The following is a 27,624-nucleotide window of genomic DNA, read 5'->3' as shown; positions in this document are numbered from 1 at the left end:
ATTATAACACTGCAATAATTAAGACTGCATGAGAAAAAAGTGCTTAGGAACTTTTCATTTCAACTAAGTTCGACTATAAATACAACAAGAACAATAAATAGATTTAACTGATAAGAATCCAAATTCACATTTCCAACACATATAGTGGAGAAGCAGCACTCAGCTTCTATGCATCGCAGATCTGGAATAAACTCCCAGAAAACTGCAAAACAACTAGTACCTTTAAATCTCAACTAAAAAACCACCTGCTTAGAGTTGCTTTTGAAACACAATCAATGAAACATTAATCAACATTTTGATGTTTAATGACAGCACTTGACTATTGTTGACTGTATGTTCTACAACTTTGAATTTCTTTCTTTTATGTAAAGTACTTTAAATGTGCTACAGAAATAAACTTAATTGATTAATAGTGAGGATTACAATGAGAAAAATCTGAAGCTCACTATTAGATTAGCAGAAGCAGAGTCTCGGTATCAATAGGACGCCATGATTATGACCAGACCCAATAATCAACCCCCTTTGAATTTATTACCATTTTGTGACCTTCTGGGGTTTTTTTTAGCCTCAATGGCAAAAAAAAGAAGAAAAAAAATGAAATCTGTGCAAAGCAATGTCACTCTTTTAAAAATGGCTATATAAATATTCACCTCCCTGAAGTCTGCATGTAGTTGATGTGACTTTGGCTGCGACTGCAGCATTGAGACTTATACTGATATGTCCCAATCAGGCTGGAACATCAGGGCAGGGCAATTTTTCTCCATTCTTTTTATTTTCCCAAACACAGCTAGAGCTCTTATCAGGTTGCTTGAGGGCGTGGACAGCTCTTTTCATGTCCAGCCACAAATTCTCAGTAGGATTGAGATCTGGGCATTGATCTTGTTGTCCAAACCTCATGATGTTTTTTGTTCTTTTTTCCCTTTGCAAAATGCTTTGTGTTCCCCTCACTGTGTATGCATAGAGTCCATAAATGAAGATTGATTGACTGATCTGTTTTCTAATTTCATTTGGACTCTCCCGTATGTCCTTGGGCAAATTTATATAACAGTGACAGTCATCTTCATCTTTGACTGGTGGAGAGCAACAGTTGTCTCTTCCATCTGAGTCACAAAGTGCATATATTATTTATACTTAATATATTTTTTGTCCACCAAAGTGGAAAAGTGCTGTCAGCTCATCTATATGCAAAAAAAAAAAAAGATTCTAAAGATTTTAAAAAATAATGAGAAAATTATTTTTAAACTCTACTTTAGCTTTGGATAAGATACTTTTTTCCATGTTATTGTCAAAATAGACAAATTGCATTGAATGTGATTTCATAAAAAAATCAACACAAGGAGAAAAACATCCAAAGAGGATGAATATGTTTACTAGGGATTGTGATGTTTTTCGTCCTCCTAGAAACAATGTTGGAGTGCATTCTATCACAAATATTTCTTTAAAAACAGGACATTTTAGATATAAATCTGAATGCTTGTGTCAGAAACTGAAAATGGAAATAATAATCCAGATCACAAATCAAACCAAAATGCTTCCCTCGTGACAAATTCGACCTTCCCAATCTTAAAAAAGATCCGTGGGGGCCAAATGTTGTTTAGAATCTTTCACCGGATCGAAGAAACATAAATCTTAAAAAATAATAATCTGCTGCTTCTGCACATCCTCTGAAAGCCAGTTATTTACAAAGATTATGACTGCAATAAAAAATGCCTCCTACTTACGCTCCCCAGCGGTGACGCATCAGTAATTATACACAAAACTACAAATGGCCCCAGACACCATATCTTGTGTTAGAACAAATGCTTTTCCAGTGAAGACAATCTGTGTGCTAATATAAACAAAACCAAAATGAGCAAGAATTAGGCCAAAAAAAAAAGAAGAAGTGATGGATGATCTCTATCAACTTTTGTTTCTTTTAGTCATGACCACAATCACCGCCCAACCTGAAGGAAGTAATTATTCCAATCAGAGCTATCATGTTTCCTAAATGCAAGTTACTCTGAATTCTAAATATAGCATATTTACCATCGGCACGGGTTTTCCATTAATCCTGCTATTGTTTTCACGGGGAATTGGACCTATCTAAAATTTTCTATTTTTGCTGATGAGGATTTAACTACTGAATCCCAACAAAAAAAATGTTGAGCTAAAACAGTGCCAGAGAAGAAAACTGTACCGCCATACCACATTTTAGAAGTCATTTTTAGCACCTATTACTCAATAGGCCAAATATTTTCATCATGTTTAGCAGCAAACTTTGAAGTCACTCATTTCAGCCACTTGTATTGAGGATATTGTTATTTCAGTGAGGGTTGAAATAACAATATCCTTAAAATAACTTTGTTTTTTTTATCCTTGTTTTCTTCTCCAATCCCTCTTCCACTAAAGCCTAGCATCACTTGTGAACAAAACATATAGATACCTGAACTGAAGATGACCCCAAACCCTAAGAAAATAGTTCACCCTGTTCCAGTCTGTGGCGCCAAAGTAAGTCTTTTGTCAGGTTTTGTCATGTTTTGGTTATTTAGTAAAAGTGTGTACCCTTTCAAACTCCTAGGTTTAAAAAAAATACCATTATGGCTCCCCCTCTCTCTATAGTGAAAAGTAGAGATAGGTGATGAATGACAACCAATAGGTTGATGTATAAACCCTGCATACCTCTGTTTAACCCTTTCATGCATAGTGGTCACTACAGTGGACAGCTGTCTAAAAGCCATTTTCTTGTGCTTCTTGTGTAATTTTAGGTTATAAATACACACAGACCACTAAAGTGGACACTAAATGCATTATAAAATACACTATTAACTGCTGGCCATCAGCTGAAAATGCAAGAAATTATTTTTGTTAAATCCAATATGTCCAACAGACAAAAAAGCATGCCGACAGACCCGGTCCCTCCTTCTACTGTAGACGACTCTTGCAGGTAAAAAAAAATATTGACATCAGATAACCCTAAAAAAAAATACTACTGATGTATTTTTCAAATATCAACTTTGTACTTAGAAATAATTACAATTGATCACCTAAAAAAACTTTTAGAATTTTTTTTTTCTTTTACAAATTTTTTCCTACTTTTATAATGCCTTAAGAAAAAAAATTGGAAAAAAAATCCTGACACAAATAATCTTAATTCATGCATGAACGGGTTAAGAAAAAACAGGAGAGTTCTGCTATTGGTCATACTTCCATTAACAGAAGCATCTCAATTAATTTGATCATTATAGAAAAGTTCATTTGTTTCTGCAACCCCATCACTAAATGAAACATGTTATTTAAGCCTTTTTATTTATGTTTATTATGATTCTCTTCCACTTACAGGTAATAAAACCATAATTTGAGATTAACTAATCACCTCAGACCAAAATAGTACAGTAATGTGTGCTCATCAGAATACATAGTTTAAATTATGTACCCATATGTTGGAGATTTTAACCAACTTTTCTCAAGTGTTTAAACACAACAGCAAAGATCAAGCCAGAGTAACTACAAAATGGAAAATATTTGACGAGTCATTGCCATTTACTGTAAGTCAGTCAAAGAGCACATAAGGTATCAAACGTGTCTTGGCTGGAAACGATTCCACAGATTTGCTTATTCATTCTAATAATGACTTGACACCTTCTAGGTGATTCAGCTGATGCTGTTGGCGGGTTGAAAGGGTTAGAGTAGTCTCTCCAATCAGCCCTTCATTACATGCTTCAGCAGCTAACAACAAATCTGTCCAGAAACAGAGAGCGAGAGTGAAACGGAGAGAGAGCACAAGGGTGATGTAGCATGTATTTATCAAAAGCAATCTGATGTAACGCCAGAGGAGACAGCACATTGGTAAAGCGTCTGGGTTCGGTTTAACTCGGTTATCCTGGTGTGGGCTTCACATCGGCCCTGGGAGCATGTCCTCTCATCCGGCACACAGCTGAGACCCAAACTCTGCAGCGTCACAAGCCTTCAGATCCAGATGACCAGGCGTTGGATCTAAGAGCCATGAAATATCTGTCAATGTTTTACTTTTGTGTGAAAAAAAAAAATCCAACAGGGACCACTTCCAGACGCACAACTTTAGGTTCCTTTTTAGGGGATATGAGAGGAAACCTTGGCAGGCCAGAATTTTCCATGAGGTCAGCAAGCGAGGCAGTCCAAGAAAAGTGTGAGATCTCTGGGAGAGTAAGCTAATTAAATAAATCACGTGAGTTAAGTACCTGACACACAGTTGAAATGAACAGGATGAAGGAGGAGGAATTAATATTAAAGAATATGAGGCAGAACGATGTAAAATGAAAACTGAAGCCGCCTGTGGAGATGAAAAAAGATCCACTTGAAGAAGAAGAGCAACACATTTTACCTCATTTAATCTTAAATTTAGCTTTAAGTCTTTAATTTACAGCTGCTGCAAATGTAGGAAGTCCAATTTGGGATTATTTTCAAGGCTTTTAGGAGAAAAACTCATATGACGAGTATCTGTTTCAAGTTCTCCATTTGAGTGTTTCTCTTTGGGCGGCGGAGAAGTGTGGGGGTGGGGGGTGTTTTGTAATGTGATACAGGAATTTGAAATGGTCTCATTTAGACTTAGAGCTGCAGAGACATACTGCATAATGAAACAACTGTGAAAGGAGTGGGCTGAGTTTTCCAACCAATCTATGAACAAATATGGGTAAACCCAAATGAGGACATTTGAACTGAACTGGAAAAACTTACAAATGTCTAGAATAATAAGAATAAAAAAAACTAAAGTGCCGTAAATGAGCGTGTACATATCGGAAGCAACACCAGTTTGCCACCAGTTTGAATTTTGATACTTTGTGTCTTGTGATAATTATATGATATTAAAATTTATTTCTATGCATTTAGGATCAATAAAAAAAAAATAATAATAATTCAGCTTTTTCTGTGTGTGTTCAGTTTTAGTGTCCACCATCATTTTGGGAAAGCACATTTACAACCTTAGATGTCTTTGTCTACGGTCAGTGATTATATTTCAATGTTTTGTTATGCTTTATAAGACTTACATTAATTATAGTGACACTATTTAGTATTTTAATGATTAATTACTCCTTTTGTGCCAAATCATTATCGTTTAGACCTGTTTTGTGTCTGCCCACGTTCAATTCTGTTTTGATTATCATGCTTACACAGGACTCTTTTGTTTTTGTTATAACAAAAGTTAATCTAATCTCTACCATCGCAGGCTTCTCCCATCAGGTCTGGGTTTCACTCCTTTTCAATCATGGGTTAACCGACCTCAAGCACATCAGACACTGTTTAAAATACCGGTTAAGCTACATGGGATTTAAACTTAAACTATTTTTACTTGTTTTGCATTAACTTCTATGAGGTAAATTGTGAAAAGGTTAACTGAAACACAGAGACAAACTGTTTAAAATGTTAAATCAAGATGGCCGTTGCTGTTGGAGAGGAGGGGGGAAGGAAAAAGGGTTCTAATCGTAGCATTTAGCACTCAACTTTTGTCTTCCTAGTGTATGTGGTTACATGTTAGCTGAAGCTAAAACTGTTTCCTTAATTCACCTCCGGAATCAATAAAGTGTTTTTGTATTGAATTGGAAAGCCATAAACCTTGTGATGGAACATGACAGCTAGAGTTGTTAACAGGAGTTCAGTCATTCATTTCAAGCATTGCAATCCTGGTATTTTTTGAGACAGATGTGAAAGATTTATTGTCAACACACCCCATTTAATTTCAAACTTTCAGTGGATGTATGATAAACATCTGATTTCAGCTGTATTACTCTGGAAGATAAACCCATCACTTTGGTAAAGAATATGGATGTGGTCTCAACTTTTGGAACAGTCCCTGATACCTGACCCATCACTGCCCATTATTGTTGTTGCAGAAATGTAACAAAAATTCAATAACATACTAAACAGGTTGGAAATTGTCAACAAAAGCCCAAGGTCAGCTTCTCCTTCTAGACAATTTTGGTTTTCAGTGAATTTCATTAGTTTTCATCATTGAGTCGGGTTCAACAATATTTAAAACTAATTCTCTTGGGCATCAATCAGAGAGTGGAATCAAAATTCAGTTATACATAAATAGGTTTAATAATATTCAACGTAATCTGATTCATTACTTTCCAATTAGGGGTCTCTTCTATTTGAAAGTCAGTAGCTGTGTTATCCACATTTGTAAGTCAAATAATAAAAGCTTTCAATTCATTTTTTGTAATTTTTCAGCTTTGAAGAAGATTTGATGCATATCAGCGGTCATGGAAACATTTGAATCACTACTTATTTTGTTGGAAAAAGGCCAAATTTAAAGAAGCAAAACTTTGTCCTTTTCTGAATTTTTGACTTGGATTGTTAGGATTTTGACACATGAATCTCCAAGCACACAAAAGAAGCTCAGCCTCCACAGCTCAGGCAGCCCTGCTTACTTTCAACTAGGCTCATGCAGAAGTGCAACAATTGAAAAATTGTACTGCACTACGGTGTGAATTCCAGGTTAACCGACAGTCACTGCGGAGAAGTGCAAAATCTCAGCCTGAATACAAGAAATCCTCCTGTCAAAACTGAAAAAGAAATATGCTCCTGATTACATAAGCTATGAAACTTCCACACAGCAGTGTCACACCACTCAGCAGCACAGTCCTACAATGTAACAGAGGAGTTACAGCAGACTCATGTGAGATTAATTAGACTGCAAATCTAAACTGAATCTGAGCAGCAAAGCTCTACACAGTAAGAAGTCCCAGATGTCACGGCTAATGGTGGCGTAAGGATGACGAGGATAATTTTCTGTGAAGAATATAAAGGGCAGAGGCACACTTATATTTAGGGTAGGAAGTGGGCCAAGTGTGAATGGGGAGATGGATAATGAAACTGACAGACAACAGAGTTTTGGATCCATTTGCTCTGAAGACAGTGTTTTATCACACATCATGGTAAAAAGAAAAACAGCTGGAGGAAGAAGAAAAAAATGTGATGATTATTCCTGATAAACTGCAGCGGGTCTAATTCTTACTCCCTTTGTATGAAACTAAGTGTTTAGTCATACTATTGTGACATTAGGATGAAAAAGAGAAAAGTTGAAGCCAACAGTGAAGTACAGGGTGGCAGCATTATGTTGTGTTGCTGCAGGAGGTAGTGGCACGCTGCAAAAAGCAGACGGCAAGATTGAGGAAAGACGTCGAAGCAGCGTCTCAGAACATCAAGATTGGGAACAAATGGCTCTTCCCACCAAAAAATGTCCCCAATTATATCATAAAATAGTCACAAAGTGGCTTGAGTTGGGATCAGAAAGCCAAGATTTCAGCACTACACTGTAAAACTTTTGAAGGTGGTTTAACTTGAAAGTGAAAGTCCACCTCTGCCTTGAAAATGTAAATTAAGTCCACAAGAAAATTGTTTTAACTCAGAAATTAAAATTCATGAAGTTGATTTAACAAGAGACGAGTTGTCTAAAAATTGTTTGTAAGTTGATTAATCTTGAATTGTGAGTTTCAACTTAACTCTGCAATTTAAGCCAAATAATTACTTCACAATATGCAAGAAAAAACTCTATTACTAGGTGACATCTGTAAGGTGTCACAAGGTGTCACCTAGACACCTAGGTGTACTAGGTGACACCTGGAAGCTGAAGTAATAGAGCACACATTTCTCTATTATTTTACTCACAATATGAAGTTAAAAACTTACTTATTTTACTTTAGAATAATTTAAGCTCTTGTTTCAAATTGCACAAACAAAATTTCTGATCTGATAATGAATTGTATTAAATTCTGCTCAAAAACATTTAGTGTGAACAGGACATTATCCTCAAGCACTAAAATGAACATTTGCCTTAATAACACACAAGAGTCAGATCATCTCAGGATACAAAAACATGCATTCTGGGAAATAGTTCCCACTCCTGTGTTTTTCTTCTTTCAGTGCCAACCTAAAAACTCGAGTTTATTCAAGTCCTGGAGGTCTGACAAAACTAATAAAACGTTAACACAACTTACTGCTGTAAGTTTATCTTTCACAAGCTCACACATTTAGGTTTAAAATCAAAAACTTGCTAAATTTATTTGACTTAAAGAGTAGAAGATAGCAGACACAACTAAATGCGACTCAAATGTTTACAGTGTAGAAACATTGTGGGCGGAGCTTAAAAGATGTTTGCAAATTAGCCAAATAAGTTTGTGGAAAAATACTCAATACAATATTTCAACTAAGTGTACATACACACAGGTTGTTCTACCAAATACTAAGAAATGTATGTAAAACTTTGAATTTGAAGAAAGCAGAACATTTTTAAAATATATGTTTTTAAATACTGACTAAACGTAAGACAAGTTATATGACTTTATGCGCTATATGCAAGTGTTTAGTTTCAGCCACGAGCTTATATTGTTTTGTTTTGTTTTTTTTGGATGATTTGCAGTCCTTTGTGTATCTAACCATCCAGCCTCTCATTAAAATCATAAATTTGCTCGGCCTCAGTGTACTGATCTCTATCACATGCGTTCAACCCACCACCTCCCCTTCTCCACCCACATCCTTCGGCTCTAGGAAGGCACCCTTTCCCGACCACCACCACCAGTGTCGGGCCCCGGGGGGAGAGCATCCCTAATCAGTTATCAGGATGTTCATCGAGTTCACATCAAATCTCAGCTCAAATTAGCTGCCGGGGTCCGAGCGCCAAAGAACTGTTATTCATTCCTGTCATTAAATCTTTTAATTGTTCCCCTTTGTCCGTCTGAGTCTCTCCAGATTGAACTGATTTTACGGATATGTTTTGGATCAACTTCAGGTCGTGCTGTGCGGCTGTTCTTGGGAACCAGATGCTGTCCTGATCTGACTGTGAGTCTGTGGAGATTATTGTCTGGCACATAAAACACAAAGCTGAGTTTGCACGGCAAAATGGGAAACCACTTAGAAGAGAAACCACTGCGTGAAATGAGAGATCAGAGAAACACCTGGGTGGACAATGATAATCACTCATGCCTGGTTTAACATTGATTTGTTTTTCATTTAAGTGTGTGAAAGTGTGTGTAGCACCTCTTTTTCCCACCCTCACCTCAGTGTTTAAAAAATGCACATTTCAAAGTAGCCAGGTGTAAAAAAATAAAAAAAAAGTATTTGAGAAAGATTTTATCATCCAGACCCATAAAATGATGCAAGCAACAAATATTTGTCTTATTTTTAGCCAGCTTTGGTTCTCATCTTACGGCTCTCTGTGATTTTATTATTGCCCATAATAAAATCCTTAGTTTAGCTGAATAGACTGTTAAATGTTCATTCGACAGCATATTTAGTTTGGCTGTTAAAAGAGGTTAAGCTAGTAGTTTTTTAGTTTATTTCCCGTTTTCTTTTTATTAGAAGTGTCTCAGTGAAACGCGGTTCGTTTGTTTTCAGAGTTCTCTATAGCAGGAGTCTCTCAATCATGCATGAACACGTATATAAATGTAAAACCTTTAGATCGTTTGAATCATTGGTTTTCAGAATCAGTGCATCTGCTTCCCACACATCCGGGAAATCTTGAATGAAAAAAAAAAAGAAATATTTATTTAAAAGGTAATTTTAGTTGTTCTGAACATTTATTTCAACATGACCACGTAAAACAGTTGCTAAGCTTGCTAAATGCAGGTGATCTTAGATGAGTAATTTTTGAAGTAAAAAAAAAGCTAATTTTCCCTTTTTTTTTTTGCTATTTTCTTTGACCTCTATCATTTTTTTAAACCCAGTAAGCATGGAGACTGTTTTGGCATTCTGTGTTCCCTTCTGGCTGTACTTTCTAATGCTGCCCTTCAACCTCCCAGTCGCACTTGGCTCATTGCCACACTGTACAGCTATCATGTGTCACTGCATGAGTCTAATCCTGGCACCTGACTTAATGGCCAGAGACAATTAAGTCAAGTAATGGATCTTGTGAAGGTGCTACATGAACCTTAAAGTGAATTAGTTTCTCATCTGCGGCTCTATCTGCAGTTTATTGTTTATTCTTGTGTTATTATTTGGGCTTAGAACCAACATGATCAATTATTTATGAAAGTTGTTCAGCTTTAGAGCTGTTTCGTAACAACTCTAAAGAGTGCATTCAGTGTTTTAACTGAAATACCACGACAGAGTGTAAAGTTCAACTTGAAAGACCAAAAGCACTTTTTAGTCATAAATGTGCCATTTTCTATTTTTACTTAACGGTTGACTTGGTAACCTTTTATAACACTCGTGTTTTGTTAATTTCATAGTGTTTTGTGCTATTCAGAGTTACATTTTCTCCTCTTCTGTTCTGGTCATTTTGACATTGTCACTGACTTTTATTCAAGTTAAATTTTCTGGACAGATCTGCAGCAAATGCTGAGAATTTTGCATGCAAATACTTTTGCTAAATATGCAAGAGCTATAAAAGACTCCATGCAGACAACACAGGTCTTCCAGTCACCTTGGTTAGATAACCAGCGCCTCAGGCTGCCCATATGGTGTGAGCAGACAGACTAGGAGCTCCTCCTCCACTCAATCTGCAAGTTCACCCTTCCCAGATCTCACTTCACCAGGAAATACATTGGAGGGTTTTTGTTGTAACCTTCTTCACATTGCGAGCATGACAGGCTTGACCTGATTTGTGTATCTGATACATGATATCAACTGTATCATGAGAGCAATGTATATTTTTTCTTCTTTTTCTCTTGCAGCTGACCCAGTCAATTTTACATCCTATCCTGCTATTTCATCAGAGTCAGCTCTGATAAGAGAATTTCTATTCATTCAGAATGGAAAAGAAAACACAATGATAATACTTCTGCTTATCATTGGGCACCAACAATGACTGTCTGTGAAAGCGATTTCAAAAAAAAAAAAAAAAAGAAGGCTATACACCAAAATATCTGATAGTAGTTTTTCATGGCAGTCCTGTTTTCCTTTTTATCCAGTAAATTATGCAGTTTGTTGGAAAATTAAATGCTGGGCGGAAATTAATGTTTTGCACCAAGATGGACGTTTCTTGCTGTAGTGACAACAATGACAAAATCACACCAGAATGAATTTAAAAAAGAGATACCTGCTACTGTTATGCTGGGTTTGTGCTTGTTTTTAAAAGGTGACTCGTCATATCCACCTCATTCTGTAGTGAAAATACAAAATAGGCTACATTTTTTACAGATTTTTCAATGTCTGTTAAATAGACAGTGCATAATAACATAAACTCAACTCTTCAAAATTCTTGATGTGAATTTTACCATATTCAACAACAAAACATGGTCACAAGGCAGCAGTCACTAATCTACATATGATCACTGATTGGATTTTTTTCATCCAATGTTTAACGGAAACCCAGCTTTGTTCTAAGATTTTTTAAAAGATTGGACTGCAATGGTCCAACTCAAACATCTAGATACTTTTAAATTATAATCCTGTCTAGTTGTGTGTCTTATAAGTGCAAAGTTATCAGTTGAGCCAGAAAATGTGAAAATCATACATTTAGTCTTTTTGGATTAACTAAAAGCAGCAGGAGACAGCTCTGTGCTTTGGGCGTATAATCAACACTCAGCTGGCTGGCGTTTTTATCCCATTCTTGTTTAACTTGGCCAAAGAATTTTGGCCAAGCACTTTTATAAAAGACACTTTATCAAAAATTGTTTCAGCTGCTTAAAAATAAATTGTTTATGGATCTGGGCCTACCCAAAACATATTTTATTTAAGTAAAAAAAAAAAGACACAGTTCCCAAGACTCAACCTGGAGAAACACCTGTCTTTATAGCTAAACCTGCAGAGTTGTGGTTATCTGTGGACACTGAGTCCTCCCAGTTATTAAGTCCAAAAAGTAATTGAATGCAGCTTTTTAAACTAGATTTTATTTTACAAAAGAAGGCCACTGGAAAAAATAGAAAGATTGTGAAATGGTTAAAACTGATTTTTACTCCTCCATGTAAGGTGTAGCATGATTAGCAGACTAAAACATGGTGGCTTTGAAGACTTAATGCATGTTCTCCATCTAATCTGACTGAGCTTGAACAACTGCACCAAAAAGAATAGGCAACACATAAAGCTATTCAAAATCAAATTGAAGTAAAAGTTTGTTAAGCATGCCTCACTTTTCAGATTTCTATTTCTTAAAAATAAAAAATGTCAAAAACATGCGGCGTTTCCCCTGCATTTTATAAATATACTCTTCTTTGTAATGAAACACTTCAGGGCCCATGGTGGTCATATTAAGTGCTGTGATTGCAATATGCTGTATCCCCCCTACATGTGAAAAATTAGAGCAATTCCAGAGAAAGCAGGTTAGCATCGTTTTGTTTCAGTTCAAGTTTCTCACAGGGGGATGGGTTTGGATTATACACCCATTCTCTGATTCCAGGCCTGAGGCGTAAACACAACTCACCCATCAGTGTTATTGTTATTATTATTATTATTACTATCATTATGTCCTCCTGTCTGACAGTCCATTTCATTCAGGTTGGCTTGTTGAAAGATTAAACAGATGCTGGAAAGCAAATAGAAAAATAAACTCCCCTGAGACAAACCACATCCGCTGGGCCAGCTTCGGTCGCTTGGCGCTGTCGAGCCGAATCATTCCTGTGCTCGGAGCTTGTTGGAGTAGCACAAAGCTAACGGAGCAGCCAAATAACCAAAGCACTCAGGAGGAACACCATCGCAGGTTGAGGAGGAGGTGGAGGTGTCAGGAGCAAATGAGATGTGAGAAAACCCCTTCAGGTTGTTAGGATGAGGGATTTTTTTTTTTTTTTTTTTTTTTTTTCTGTGAAGCGAAAACATACAATATTTACTTCACACGTTCTCACTTCGGTCTTTAGATGCTTTATGCACAGCTGAGAACCCGGCAATGCGTCATGTGGGCATTTTCCACCCCCTTTTTTTGGCACGTGTATACGTACTGAGGCAGAAAAACCAAAGGCTTCTGAGGCTCCAGCGTCTCTGGGGGCAGCGGGAGACAGCTCTGTGCTCTGGGCTTTTTAATCAACACTCAGCTGGCTGGCATTTTTATCCCATTCTGAAATTCTCATGATATTTTTATTTGATTTTCTTATTAAACTGCAACAGCGGCTCCTTTGTGCCGCGTGTGATTATCTAACTGCTCTGGTTACACACTACAGCGCTAATGTTTATTGAAAGGAGGTAAAGAGTTCACATGCGCACAACAGTGGCTCCATCACAAACCTGTCTATTTCCCATCAGCGTTCAGATATTTCTTTAAGACATAAACCCAATTTGCAGCTGAGTACAGGCTGTAATGTTGTGTCTCTTAAGTGTCGTTGAGGGGAAACATTGTCTGTGCCATCTCCCGTTTAGGCAGTTTATGTAAAGTAGCTCGCATTAGTGTACATAGTGTATAAGCGTTAGCAGCCGGAAAAACAATTTCACTTTCATTTATGTAGGAGTAGAATCTATTTCAAGACTTACTTTTATGACATCAATAAAATTTGGTGTGTTGAGAGGGTAACTGGCAACAATTCTGACTAATAGAAAAATGTGGATGTGTATGATAGATTTAACAACCTCTAAAATAGCCTGCAATTTAAACCACCAAGTGTTGCAAACGCACACACGCCTCTAAGAATTTCACAAATTTGAATGTTTGGTTTTCTATTTGACGGTTTCAAACGATGCATGTGGCGTCCTCCGTTCTGCGTGTGCATGCGCGACTTCCTTCCACAGTCCAAAAAAATGATTGCTATAAACTATAGAGACGTACTTTAATTGCATGTATCAAGAGGAACATGTACTTAATCATAATTGTGATGTACAAAAATTACCATGAGCTAATAACTGGAACTCAATATAGTTGAACTACAATACTGAGAACTAATTTGTTGGTGAGTGCATGACGCTAACCCAGCAGCATGACTTACTATTTTAAGAACAGAGGAAAGAGATCCTGATGGAGATTGCATCAGAAACAATCCTCGGGGTGATGTAATGATTTTTGTTTCTCCAATTATACAAGAATCTTAAATGTTTCCCTCGAGTAGAATTGGAAAATAGCTGCAGTATGACTTCTGAACGTTTCCCATACTGCTCTCCTGGTGGAATCGCCTGTCAGAGAAACAAGAAGCTAGACTTGTCACCATACTACCAGAAGTTTCCAGTTCCTTTTCCTTTTCACTTCGTGAGAGGAAGGAAAGTGAAACAGACTCACTCAAGAAACTTTTGAGTGAGCTTGTTTCACTCAAAAGCTTTAATTCCTCCCCAAGAATCTGATCAAATACTTAAAAATTTATATTATTTGGTCGTTTGGTATGTTGTAGAAATGGGATGACGAGTTTCATTCAAAATTTAAGCTCCACTTAAACATTTCTGAGCAACTGGTGCCTTGTTCAATCTTTTCAAGTCCACTGCAAGCAAAATGATTCAACACATATAAGCTTTCTCACAATTTGACTACATCATTTGATACTTCTGATGAAGTACGGGGGAGCCTTGAACTCTACTGTGCTGAAGCCTTTTCAGAACTGAAGATGCAAAACATCTTTAAGAAACACGAGAAGGAATCCAGTTTCCAAACACTTAAGCACTTAGGATTGTCGCCTCCTGCTGACTGAGACTCTACACTATATGGATCGAGCCAAATCCTGGATGAAAACCTGTTAGAGGTTCCAAAAGACTTGAGGTTTGGACACGAGTTCACTTCCCTGCAATACAACAAAATGAAATGACTTAGAGCAACATATCCAACGGTGTGAATACTTTTATAATACACGTGTCACTTCACTTTATTGTGGATGAATTTGTGTGTCTTGCTTTGTTTTGTTAAGTTGCACAGCTACAGTGATGATGGAGTCATGCGACATGGTTGACTTGGTAATGCTCATGTCTGCGTATTCTCAAATTTACACTGAAAGCATTGGGATATTAATTAAACAGCTGTGACCAACCCTCGCTAAAAGCTCTGTGTTGTGAAAGAAGCACGTAATTCAATAAAGCAGGACAAGAGACTGTAGGCAACATTGAAAGCAAAAGAGAGAGACAAAACAATAGAGAAGAGCTCATGTTTCTGATCAGATAAACCTCGCAGGAGCCAGTTTGCAGTCAACTCGAAGAGACTTCACATGTAACGTGGTTCATGTTTATCCAAGAGATTCACAGGGAAACACCGACTGAAAGAGATTCAGATCTCACTACATTGTGTGCAGTTTCATTTAGCCAAATTCCCGTCTGGAGAGAATGAATTATGAAGTTCAGTAATGCATTACGCTTTGCTCTGTGAGTCAGGCAAGCAGTCAACTTTCCATTCACACACTGAAGCATAAACCAGACACACAGCGGGTAAACAAAGCCTGGTCACACAAGTGAGGCAGCAGTAAGAGTCACTATCGGAAACTTTCTCAAAAAAACCTCCAGAGTGAGACCAGCAGCGGCTTTCTCAGTCGGGAACAGCGGTTGATGTCGTTTTCATTTCTTTTTGCTTTATACTGTAAACGTCATTTCCCAACGTCTTTCACTTACAATATTTAAAAACTATTACAAAGACTTTCAGATTTAAATAAAAAACAAAAAAAACAATAAGAATTTATTTTGTGCTGAAAATAATTAGTCTCTCTCTTTTTTTTCTTTTTTTTTTCCATCTCACTGGTTTTCATCTCCATGTCACAAAACATCTTAGAGCGCCTGTGTGATGGGTTTGGAGGACGCAGCCTCACTGCAGAGTGCAGCTCTGTGTTATGTAAGGTAATTTGCTTGGGTGGATTTTTTTTTTATTTTTATTTTTTTTTCATGCTTGCATCCAGAAGAGTTACCTTACCCACCATATTCTTCACCACGCATCTGCTGTTACAGACAGTGTATGTTTGTTACTCGTTAGATTCTGACAACAAACGACAACAACTACTGGAATTAGAAATAATTGTATATCAAATAAATAGTCTTGCTACAAATGTGATAAAATTTAATCATTGTTCTCACAGAAATAAATATACATAAAATCTAAACATTCACCACAATACTGTCTTTAAGTTTGATACATTTATTTCAAATTATGTGCATTTCATGTATTACTGTGCAATCAGGTTGTTTTAGCCAAAGCTTTAGGACAATTATCTCACTTTTTTTTAATAACCAATATTCAGATATAAAGTGTTTGTTGTATACTTTTTTCTGTAACCTTAACTCTGATTTTGACTGCTTAAGGTGCACTGGATTTGAACAATTCAACTTAGATTTAAGTTTCTTCCCTATTTTACTAAAGCAACCTTTAAAATAAAAGCACAAATCCCTGGCGATATAAAGTAGCAAAGTATCTTAATTTCTGCAGGATATTTTTGCTAAGACAAAGTTGGGAGTGGGAAAAAGCACAAGATAAGATGAAAGGAAGACCTAAAAAAATTCAAAAGAAATTGACAAATTGACAAAAAACAATGAAAGAATGACGAAGCAGGAGTAAAGCTTAGGTAAAATAAAACAGCTTAACAATGTCACTGCCACATGACAAAATCTCAAATGGATTTGACATTGTGTGTTTTTTCTAAATCAGTAACTCAGGTTCTGCCTGTTAGTGAGAGATGAGGAAAAAAAGCTTCAGCCTTGATCTCTAAGATACGGTGAAGACAGTTGCAAAAGGTTTTTGTGCTAAATTATCTTCAAAGACAAATGAAAACGATTCTCCAGGAGGAGATGGTGGTAGTTTTGACTTCTTCCTGGGGCTATGTGATACCACATGTTATGATTGGTCTGTAATTCTAAACATTGGTCAATGTGGAAAATAATTTTGGTGAAAATTATTTCTCCAAAATCCCTTCTCGTTCAAAGCACTTTTAATAAAGAGAAGACTGATCATATTCCAATACCAATATTCAAACAGGAAGCAATCAATTTCTGATTAAGAGTTTGTCGATGAGAATAAACTGCAGCGATAAATTGTGTTAAGTACATGTACATATTGAAATTTGAAGATGTTACATAAGGCGATCTCTTAACTGCTTTCTAGGTTACCATGGTAATGATCCCAGCTTTCTGCTGCTGAAAATCCTGGTCAGAATCTGAAGCTGCCTAGATAGTATAAATCAATGAGAACTCATTAAGAATGAGCAAAAGAAACCGGCCATAAACAAGAGCAAGAAAGACATATCGGGATGCAAAAAAAAAAACGTATGACATAAGTGTCAAACTTCACATCTGCAATAAAACAACAAAGCATGTTCTTTCCTGCAATGTGTTCACTAGACAAATAAAGAAAACAAATAGCCTCTTCAAAAAAATGATTTCTTTCACGTTTGATTTCCTCTGTTGCGGAAATGCTGTTCAAATGTTACATGAAAGTGCATTGATAAACTAGCTAAAACAGGCAACATAAGTGCATTTAAATCCAAAAGCACAGCTCAGTTATTTATTATTTTTGGCCAAAGTTGTTATGAGCCTCTGTGGAGTGTTAGAGGAGTAACTTGAACACACAGAACGAGGAGGAGCACGATGCTTAATGACATTAGCAGTCAACATTCTCTTTGTGAATAAAATCTCACGGCCCAACATCCATGTTTGGTAAAAAGAAAAAAAAAACAACATAAAAATTAAAAATCTTTTATATTTTTCATTACATTTCTTCAGCTTATTAATCAGAGAAGTGTTGCTCATGCCAGTTTTTATTTTAATTTTTTCACACATATGCAGAAGATTGCATATGTGTGGACATATTTTTACACTCTTGTAGATAAAAAAAAAACTTTATAAAATTGCCACCAATGACTGTATCAATGCTTGTATCAGTACTATTATTATTATTTCCTTACTTCCATTTCAATTCATTTAAAATGAACTATTCCAGATTAAATAGTTAACATTTGCAAACTAACGACATTTTTAGGTGGAAAATAACCACCAAGATAAAGTATTAGTTTTGAATTTTAAAGTAATCTCAAGTGCAAAGCAGTTTTTATAGAATAGTCTCTATCTGAAAATATTGCGTTGCAGAAATTATACGATTGCCAAAAACTTAAAGAGGGGCTTGTCATAACTTCTACTTGAAGATTCAGTTATGATGTTACCTTTTTGTTTTTCATCTTTTCAGCAGCGACACGCTGTGCCGTCCTCTCAGAGGAGTTGAAATATGTCTCTGCATCAGTCTGTTGAAGACCTCTGGGACTGCTGGTGAGAGTTTTATTCCTTATGCACTCCACCACTCACTGCTCTAACCTCTTAAGCTGACTGAATAATAATGATGATACTAATGTAAGTAATTACCATCAGCGATTCAGAATGTGCCCCGATTATGCAACAGCTGGGAAGTGGATTCTTGTCTGCTGCCAAATCAAAGCTGCTGCTGCTGCCAGAAATGAAAATAGAAAAAATAAAATATATTATTCATCGTCCGTCCACATATAGAACCGACGAAGAGCTTGTCTGCTCGTTTTCAGCCACAGCCTGTGTCACATCCATGCACTAATTGACTTGGTAGCTGCCCAGGACACAAACATCACCGGTGGTGACGGAGCGGCTAAACCGGGGAGGGAGTCAGCGCTCTGATCCTAGCTACTTTTAATATGATGGAGACGTGTTCGCAGCAAGCGGTCGCCCTCACCAGCTGGCTTTTCCCTGCCTGGATGTCATCTTGGGATTACAGTGACTCAGACAGATTGAATGGCCTGGATGCGTTTACATTCGTTTTCACTGTCCTACACAGATTTTGAGCTTATTGATGAACTATCGACAACCGTCTTCTCGGCCAAGTCAGTAAGAACACATTGACAAAAATCTAATCATATTCAACAATATGTTTGAAAATGTTTTGGGGGGTTTTTTTGTTGTTTTTTTTGCATGTACAGTAACTAAACACGTAATTTTGATGATAAAATTAACTGGTGTAAAGACCAAATATGAAAATTATTAAAAGAAATTGACATTTTACACATTTAAAAATGCATTTTTCTCGCACAGAAATTTCTCCAATGTGGAACAATAAAGAATATATCTATTTTATTTTAAATTGAAAGATTTCTGTTGCAAATGCCTTCCCTCCAATCTACCTGAAATGGAGCTTTTTAGCGTCAATAAAGGGGCAAAAACTTTGCTCTGTAGTTGTGGAAAGCTGGTAAGAACAAAGCTGTGAGATAAAAATAAAAAAAACTTTGGCATTTGAGGCAAAATGGGGTCCTAGAAAGACATGCAAATACCAACATCTGATGAATAAACAGACTGAACTATCTCATTAGTTTATAGTTACAAGCTGTGGTTTTCTTGGAGTAACAAAGAATAGTTACAACTTAGGAAACTCAACAACATGCTGACAACAGCTAGCGGTAAACGACGCTGCCTCCTCCCATCTGTACGCTCCCATCAGAAAATTACCCTTACTCTGTATTTAATGGGTGTTTTTTTATCAATCGGAGGCTTCAGCTCTTCTAAATAGTCAAAATGACTGGATTTTTAGCTTAAATTTGGTGACAGCCTACAACTTGGTCAAGAAGAAAAAAATGAGCAGATTTAGGATGAGGAAGATGAAGAAAAAATAAAGAAAAATCAGCAAACTTTCTTTTTCTTTGTGTACTTTTAAGCTAATCTTTAAGAACCAGAAACTGTACAGCTTCTCTTCATGCATTATTCTACAGCATCATGAGGAAATATATTTGTGCAATCCGGGTGGTCCAATACTTTTATTCGTCTTGCATAAACATTCAGTGATATCATATTCCTTGTCACACAAAGACTGCTTTATTTTAAGGTCAACACATGTTTAAATAAAAACCGGCTCATGGAAAACAAAACAACTGCTCCTCACCTCCCGCAACTGCAAGTTCGTGTCCACGTCACATGTCAAACAGCACATCAGATAACGCAAAGGACATGTGACATGTCTTATTATAAAACACTGTGTGCTGGGAATTTGTCCTCTGTATGCAACAGACGATCATGGCAGTGACAAGACGTTCACCCCTGGAGGAGGGTGACAACCACTCAGATGCAGACACACCCCCCCCAGAGCCCCAGAATCTTATTACACCCGCTTCCCGAACTCAGCTTGCTCAAAGCTCTCTCTTTTTTCCCCATTTTGTGCGTCTCGCATCACTTAAATCCATCCCTGATGGTGCGTAAGAGGACACTCTGCCCTCCGCCTCATCCTTTCTTCTGCGGAAAGTGTTGTCTAATTACTGATTGCGGTTTGACTCGGCACATACGTTTAATCAAGAGTAGAGCACGGTGCGGCCAGGGTTTGCCGGGAAATGATAATGCTCATTTCTTTTATGTGAGAGCATTACTGTAGGCCATGGTTGCTTGATATTGTGTTACCAGTGTAGTATCCACAGTGTTGCTGTTGTGCGCCAGGACTGTAGTGGAACAAGAGAGCTCTGGTGTTGTCATTAATACTTAATGGGAGACTGAAACGCCAATCACTGTGTTTCTGCCATCTGCAGGGCTCACAATTGCAGAATGTGAACACGGACACCCGGGTTTCGGTTAGTGTGCAATTAGCTTCCTGCATCTGATACAGTCACTAGTCACAGGTCATGACCGACAACTGCACCGGTCACCAAATACAGGAGGGAAAAGTCAGATAGGAAGTCCTGATATGAGCAGCTTCCAAACATATAGGAACTACATAATAGAATGGGCCTGCAGCTTTAAATGAGGGAGGTACTTTATGTTCTGTCCTTGCTGTGATGCAGATTTATGCTTTGAAAGGTAAATATTGTTAAACAATTTTTCAAGGGAAACGTGAAAAGAGAGAGAGGGAAAAAAACTTAGATAAAATGCATTGTAACCAACTGACTTCAAAACTCTGATCTAATTAGTAAATAGTCCATCTGTGTGTAATTTAATCTGAGCATAAATCCAGGTGTTCTGTGAAAGCCTCAGAGGTTTGTTAGAGACCATTAGATAACAAACGGCATCATGAGGAGCAAGGAACAGAAATTTATGGAGAAATTTCAAAAGTGTGAGGATGTAAAGTAGTATTCCAAGCTTTGAATATCTCTCAGAGCACAGGTAAATCTGAAAATGAAAATATTATGATTCAACTGCAAACTTTTGAACACGTGGCTCAAAGGAGACAACAATATTTGTAGAAGATTAAATAGGGCGTTTTGATTATTCTAGAGGAGTCGCTGAGATCCTGAGCTAAGGTAGGAAAATCTTTTTAATGAGTAACTACTGGTCATATATGAAACAGAGGCAAGAAAACAGCCAAAAGGATACATGCCACAAACCATATAGGACAAACAGCAACATAAGGAAGAAAATGAGCTGATAAAATAAGAACAACCTGAAATTCATGTGAGTTTGTGGATGGACCAAAATGCAGACAAAATGGGAGCGTGGATTATATTGAACATTTTAATGAAAAAACTTACAAACACCACAGGGAGCCAGAGCATAACAAAAAATAATATTACAAGAAAAACAGGAAAGTAACCTGATATAATGAAATCAGATGGAAGTAAGCAAAAATTAGTGAAAGGAGCAGAAGTGTTTAACTACTGGGAGTGTGAATGTGGAACAATAGACCTGGGCTGATTGGCTAATTAACCAATTAATTAATTGGTTAATAAATTAATTGGTTAATTAACCAATTGGTTAGTTAACCAATTGGTTAATTGGTTAGCCAATTAACCAATTAGCGACAGAGAGACAGAGAGAAAGTCACACAGGAGGGGAGAGAGAGTACACAAGGGGCTATAATAAATCTAACATTAAAGAATAACTAGACCTAATAAACTAAACTAGAGAAACAAAGAATAGCTAGACTCAAGAAAAGATCATACTAAAGAATCACTAAGGACTGAACTAAAGTAAAACAGAAACATCACTTATCAAATAAAGGAAAGAGACAAAGGAACACCCAATAAACAAACCTGAAAACACAGAATCCTAACAAAACTAACACTGCAACCTAAAGCAAAGGGTCAAATCTGATGGGAAGACGGATCCAACCAAATACAGGGGAATCCTGGTTGAGAGAAACTATGACAGACTTGCAGCTGGGGCTATAGTTCTCCTCCCACCAATAATGACTTAAAACATACAGCCAGAACTATCATGGAAAGACTTAAATCAAAACATATTCATGAATTAACCCTTTCATGCATAGTGGTCACTACAGTGGACAGCTATCTAAAAGCCATTTTCTTGTGCTTCTTGTGTATTTTTAGGTTATAAATACACACTGAGCACTGAAGGGGACACTAATGCATCATAAAATACACCATCAACTACTGGCCATCAGCTGCAAATGCAAGAAATTATTTTTGTTAAATCCAATATGGCCGACCCGGTCCCTCCTTCTACTGTAGACGACTCTTGCAGGTAAAAAAAAAAAAAACATTGTGACATCAGATCACCCCTAAAGAACAATACTGCTGATGTATTTTTCCAGTAACAACTTTGTATTTGGAGAAAATTACAATTGATCACCTAAAAATAATAAAATATATATATATTTTACTATTTTTTCTTGCTACCTCTTTTTTATACCTTAAGAAAATAAAAATAAAAAATTGGAAAAAAAATCCTGACACAAAGGAACATAATTTATGCATGAAACGGTTAACTTGTCCAGACTGAAAATCCAACAGTGAATCTGTGGCAAGACTTGAAAAATCTAACCTGAGCTCGAGCTATTTGCAAAGAATAATACGCAAAAACTGTAGTCTATGTATGTGCCAAGCTGGTAGAAGCACACCCTAAAGTGAAAATTTTAAAATTTCTAGAAAATTATAACTCAGGAGCTCTGGATATAAATTTTTTTATAAACTTTTGTTGAAAAATGTTTGAAAACCATCTATTATTTCCTTCTCACATACACTATTCCTGAAAATCCCAGTAGAGCACACTGTAGTTTGTGGTTGTTATGTGACACAGCAAGAAAAAGTACAAGAGGTATGAATACTTTATTTTTTTAAAAATCCTCCTGCTGCACTGAATATTTTTACTAAGAGTCTTGTATCTCCTCGAAGTTATTAAAAAACAATTTCATGCATGTCAAACGGTGGAAAATTGAGTATATATCACATGTTCACAAAGAGCTATTAAAACCAATTGAATAAAAGTGACAAAGACAGAAAATTCAATAATTTTTTTTACTGCTAAAAAAGATTGTAGTGTTGAGTTTAGAGCCAGGCAAGCATAGATAGTTCATTTTGCTCGTATAAAGTGAACAGAAAATTAAAAACAACAATAAGAAAACCAGAGAAAACATTACTCAAAGCCACTTTTAAAGATTAGAAGCAAAAATAAAAACAAATGAGGAAAAGCTTAAAATTGTACACAGATCAGTAGTTCCTTAACATAATCTCTGCTTCCATGACACATTCCTTTTAAAACTGAATCTTGAAAAAAAAAAAATAGAAACAGTGAGTTAATGGAGTTTGTGAAGTAAAACATTGGAAAGGGGCAATATTGAAATTGTTAAAATGACAGAAGAGCTGTTTTCAGATCATCTCTATGATAAAACCAAAAACATATAAAGATAGATGTAAATATATAATGTCTCAAAAATCATTGTTTTTAGGGTTATCACTGAAATATAATTTTACTTATTGTTTTACTGAGATTTGACAACTTTGTTGTTTTGTTTTCTTCTACACACAGACATTAAAAGATAAAGGAAGTGTTAGATTTGCTGTTATTATTTATCAGATAAGAAATCAAGTAATTAGAGTATGAAAAGTTGTTGCTTGAGATTCTAGACATTTATATTCATCCTATTATCCAAATTATAAAGATCAAAATTGTAAGAATTAAATACACAAAGAGCTGTTTGGTTTCTATGTTGACACTGAAATAACCTAAGTTGATTTAATTGTGAGGAATAAAGGACAAATCTTTTGTGGAGCATCAACTTGTGAGAAATTCAAGTATGCAGGTTGAAGTTCACAGTGTCCTGTTGCATCATGAGTGGGTATGTTACTTTTCAGGAACAGCTCTGGAGAAAACAAAGAGGTCACTGCATTGAACCCCATTGAAAACCTCCTGGTTATTCCACCAAATATTGATGTCTGAACTCTTTCTGAGTTAAAAAATTAGTATTGTTGTTTCTAAATGATTATGAACTTGTTTTCTTTGCATAATTTGAGGTCTGAAAGCAATGCATCTTATTTTGACCATTTCTCATTTTCTGCAAATATCTACAAAATCTTTGCTTGAATGTCAGAGACATGTTGTCAGTAGTTCATAATGCTCTTTTTACTCAAACATAAACCTATGAAAAGTAAAATCAGATCATCTTAAGAGGTCTCTTAATTTTTTCCAGAACTGTATGGACCAGGACATTGCCAGCAACTTGCCATTTTCATAATTTATGAAAAACAATAAAGCCAAATTCAGTAAATGTTTCGCACTCAAACTTTTTAAAAATCTTCAATACAACTTCTGTTAGTAGGAACCATTTTGCACACCTTTCCCACATTGATAGTGAATGTTAGGATATTCTGACAAGGCAATATTTACAGAGCTACAGCTCAACCTGTCAAGCTGTTTTTTTTACTAAGACATTTGGTTTTTACACGTGTTTATAAAGTTTAAATGAGCAACAATTTTCTGGAGACAAACCTTTTTTCAAGAAAAGTCCTCAATAATTTTTGATCCATTAATTGCCCCTAATCTTCATAAACCTCCTTTCACTTTGACATAACTTTCCATCAGCAATTACCTTAGACGTGCAGGTCAGCTGCATTCTGCACTGAAACAGAAAAACTAAATGCAGAGTTTCACGTGCCTCTGAACGCCTCGTGCTGTTGCACATGAATCTGCTGGGGCAGAAATAATGAGAGCACGACACAACACAACACAACACGCCAACGACGCCTCAAGTTTCCTCAAGTAGCAACTCTTAATAACCTTGTCTTATGCAGATGAAAAGAGTCCTTCTGTCGGCTCCAGCATCAGAGATATGTTTGACGCAGAAAGCATGTTGAATCCTATAGAATCAGCCTAAGTTTGTTAAATCCATCAGTCTGTGCTACCTGCAATTATTTATCAGTGTAGGATAAATAAAGACTATTTTGTGTTGGCTAGAGTTCAATTCAGATCTTTTTTTTTTTTTTAATCTGTACAATTAGAACAATTGTATCTATTTCTCTATCTTATTTAAAAACACTGAAGGGACCCAGATGTGAATTCTTTACTCAATAAAAATTTTCCCATGTGGCTTTGATTTCCGCCGTCATCTGCCAATGTGGGCTGAAATCCTCCTTCACCCCCGCAGAGCTTTGTTATCACTGATTTCAAACATGCAGGGAAAAGTTGGACGCAACAGGTTTGAGCATTCAGCAGCATATAAACCCCCCTGCAGTGATTTGACCTTGGAAGAAAAGCTCTCTGAAGAAAAAAGTAAGTTAGGGGAAGGGGAAATTAAAATAAAATAAAATAAAAACTTCTGTAAGTTTGCTTAGGGGAGCCGCTGTCTTACCTATGGTCGTGATCACCGTGATGGCAAAATAAAAGGAACCTGCGAACTTCCACTGCACGCCGGCTTTGTGGGGTTTCAGCTGCAGCACCACCTTCTCCAGCAGGTCAAAGTCATCTTTGGAGAGGTTGAAGGTGCTGAGCAGCTCCTGCTTCCTCATGTCCAGCGTCTCCTTCTCGGTTGTCTCCTCCTGAGACTCCAGCACGTCAAAGATCGCGGCGCCCACGATCAGGTAGGTGAAGGTGCAGATGATGAGGGCGAGGGTCCGCACGTTCTGCCTCTTCATGGTCGGTGGTCTGGTGCGGTCGCGGTGCGGGGTCAGGGGCGCGGGAGGAGAGGCAGCGCGGGGCTGCAGGTCGGGCGGCTCGGCTGGCTCATGGCTGTGGCGGCTCTGGCGGAGCAGCGGAGCCCTCTGCTTGTTTTATGATGGAGAGGAGCTGTTCATTCAGCACCACTCCCCCCAAACACACCTCCTCCACCCGAACCCTCCCCTCTTCGTGAAAAGCCCCCACCCTCCCTTTAGTGTTTCCTAGTTTTCCAATGTTAACGCAAAAGATGATGTTGTAATATTTTTTCATTAATGCTTTCAAAAGTGTTATCAAAGTTCTCATTTAGGATTGTTTTTTTTAAACCAAAATGTATATTGTTTGGCAAACTATTTGAACTACTTCAATTTTTTTTAATGTTTTTTGACAGTGCAAACGCAATATTTTTCTTTTTCTGATTTTACAGAATAGCATCATTTTTAACGGTAAACTATTTAAAACACACACATAAACCGCTCACAATTTTAAAAGCGCGGTGTCCCTATATAAATGTAACCCACATGAATAAATATTTTAAAGATCAAAACCGTATTTGTATCTGTTAATATACTTACAAGTTTTATGGGATACGTCTACCAGCTTTAGAGACTGACGCTCAGGCTCAGTTGGGCCGGATGGAGAGCGGCTGTGAAAAGTCATTTTCCAGTCTTTCAATCTCAAACTTGAAGCTTGAAGCAGCTATTTCGCTTTTCATTCTTTTTCACCAGTAGGTGGAGCCAGTGAACCATACGTACGTAAATAAAGAAATGGAAATAAGAAACTAATAAAAAGTACTTTTTCCGACACAAAAATGCAAATAAATTTGCAAATGCAGTTAAACAGTTATTTTTCTGTTAAAACTTTCATAACATTTGAAATGGCCAGATTACTGGAGTGCTCAACCAATAGCTTAACTTCTTTAGGTCACACTGGCTTTTATTTGGCACTTTCTGAGAAAAGTGGGATTTATTCAAGTGTTTACCAAATATATGAGTTTGTTTAAAATGTGTAAAACGAGACCCTTTGCCTTCCACTTCTTAATCATGAAGGATTTTTGTTAGTCTATCATAAAAAATAACACTAAAAAAACTCTCACGCACACATTGGACTCTGTTTTTAACATGACAGAAATACAAAAATAATCTGAATGTATGAATACTGTTTCAAGACACCATAAAGTTAAAGAGAGCCCCCGGTACAGCTGGTGTCCTCCCCACCTTTTGCCTCAACTTCCTTTACTGGTGTACAGTTTATAACTCCACTGTTATTATTGAGTTATTAAAAACATAGCAAAGACATTGATTTAAGTTTAAATCATAAAAAACACACTATTAACCCTTTAAGTCCATCAGGTTTTACCAGAAAAATCATGTGAACTCAGTTCACATTAAAAGTTTTTTGTAGAAACATTTTAATCCCTGAGGGACTATTTGTACCACTACAGCTTTGTTTGGCAGACCAGTGACATAAATCGTCAAACTCCCTAATTTCAGTCATTGGTGTGCATCACAAGAGAGTTTTATGGTATTAAAATGAATCTGGCTCAAACTAAGACTGATGCTGCCTACGTCAGTCAGCTCAAAGTTTCTAAAGAATGCAGTTGTTAATTTTAGCTCTGAGAAAAACTGAATTGTTTGCTATCAAACTTCAGCTCTTCTTATTTCAGGGAAGTCAACTCTGGAAGAAGCAAAGTTTGTTGGTTCAAAGGACTGAGTTGGATTTGTTTTATGTTGAAAAGGAAAAAGGAAACGGATCATCATGACGCAAAAAGACAAATGTCAAGTGAAATATTGACTGTGGTCAAGTCTGATGACCTTTGGAGTCGCTGGTTTCCAGTAAGTGGTTCCCTAATGCGTTGTGCGTCAGAGTGAGATGAAGCTGCGATTTGTTGAGGATGCTTTGAAGGCAGTTATGTTCATATATTATTGCATTTGAGTGCTTATTTTTATTTATTTATTTTTTTTGGCTCGGGGGGTTATTCCCAAATATTAATAGAAACATCTCTGGTTACAATACGTAAACAAGCAAAAATAATATTTC

General features: G+C 36.7%; 1 protein-coding gene across 1 annotated transcript in view; it reads right to left on the bottom strand.

Moving 5' to 3' along the window:
• kcnk3a (potassium channel, subfamily K, member 3a) overlaps positions 1-25,705 on the bottom strand; it is a 34,708-nt gene extending 9,003 nt beyond the window's left edge. The window contains exon 1 of the mRNA XM_008397511.2: positions 25,283-25,705. Within this exon, the coding sequence (XP_008395733.1) occupies positions 25,283-25,565 (283 nt within the window). The 5' untranslated portion in view covers positions 25,566-25,705. The remainder of the gene's footprint in view (positions 1-25,282) is intronic.
• Positions 25,706-27,624: the final 1,919 nt, after the last annotated feature.

The sequence above is a fragment of the Poecilia reticulata genome, linkage group LG21, assembly GCF_000633615.1.
Source record: "Poecilia reticulata strain Guanapo linkage group LG21, Guppy_female_1.0+MT, whole genome shotgun sequence".
Classification (NCBI taxonomy): Eukaryota; Metazoa; Chordata; class Actinopteri; order Cyprinodontiformes; family Poeciliidae; genus Poecilia; species Poecilia reticulata.
Note: the sequence above shows the minus strand (reverse complement) of the source record. Positions and strands in the feature narration are given on the sequence as shown.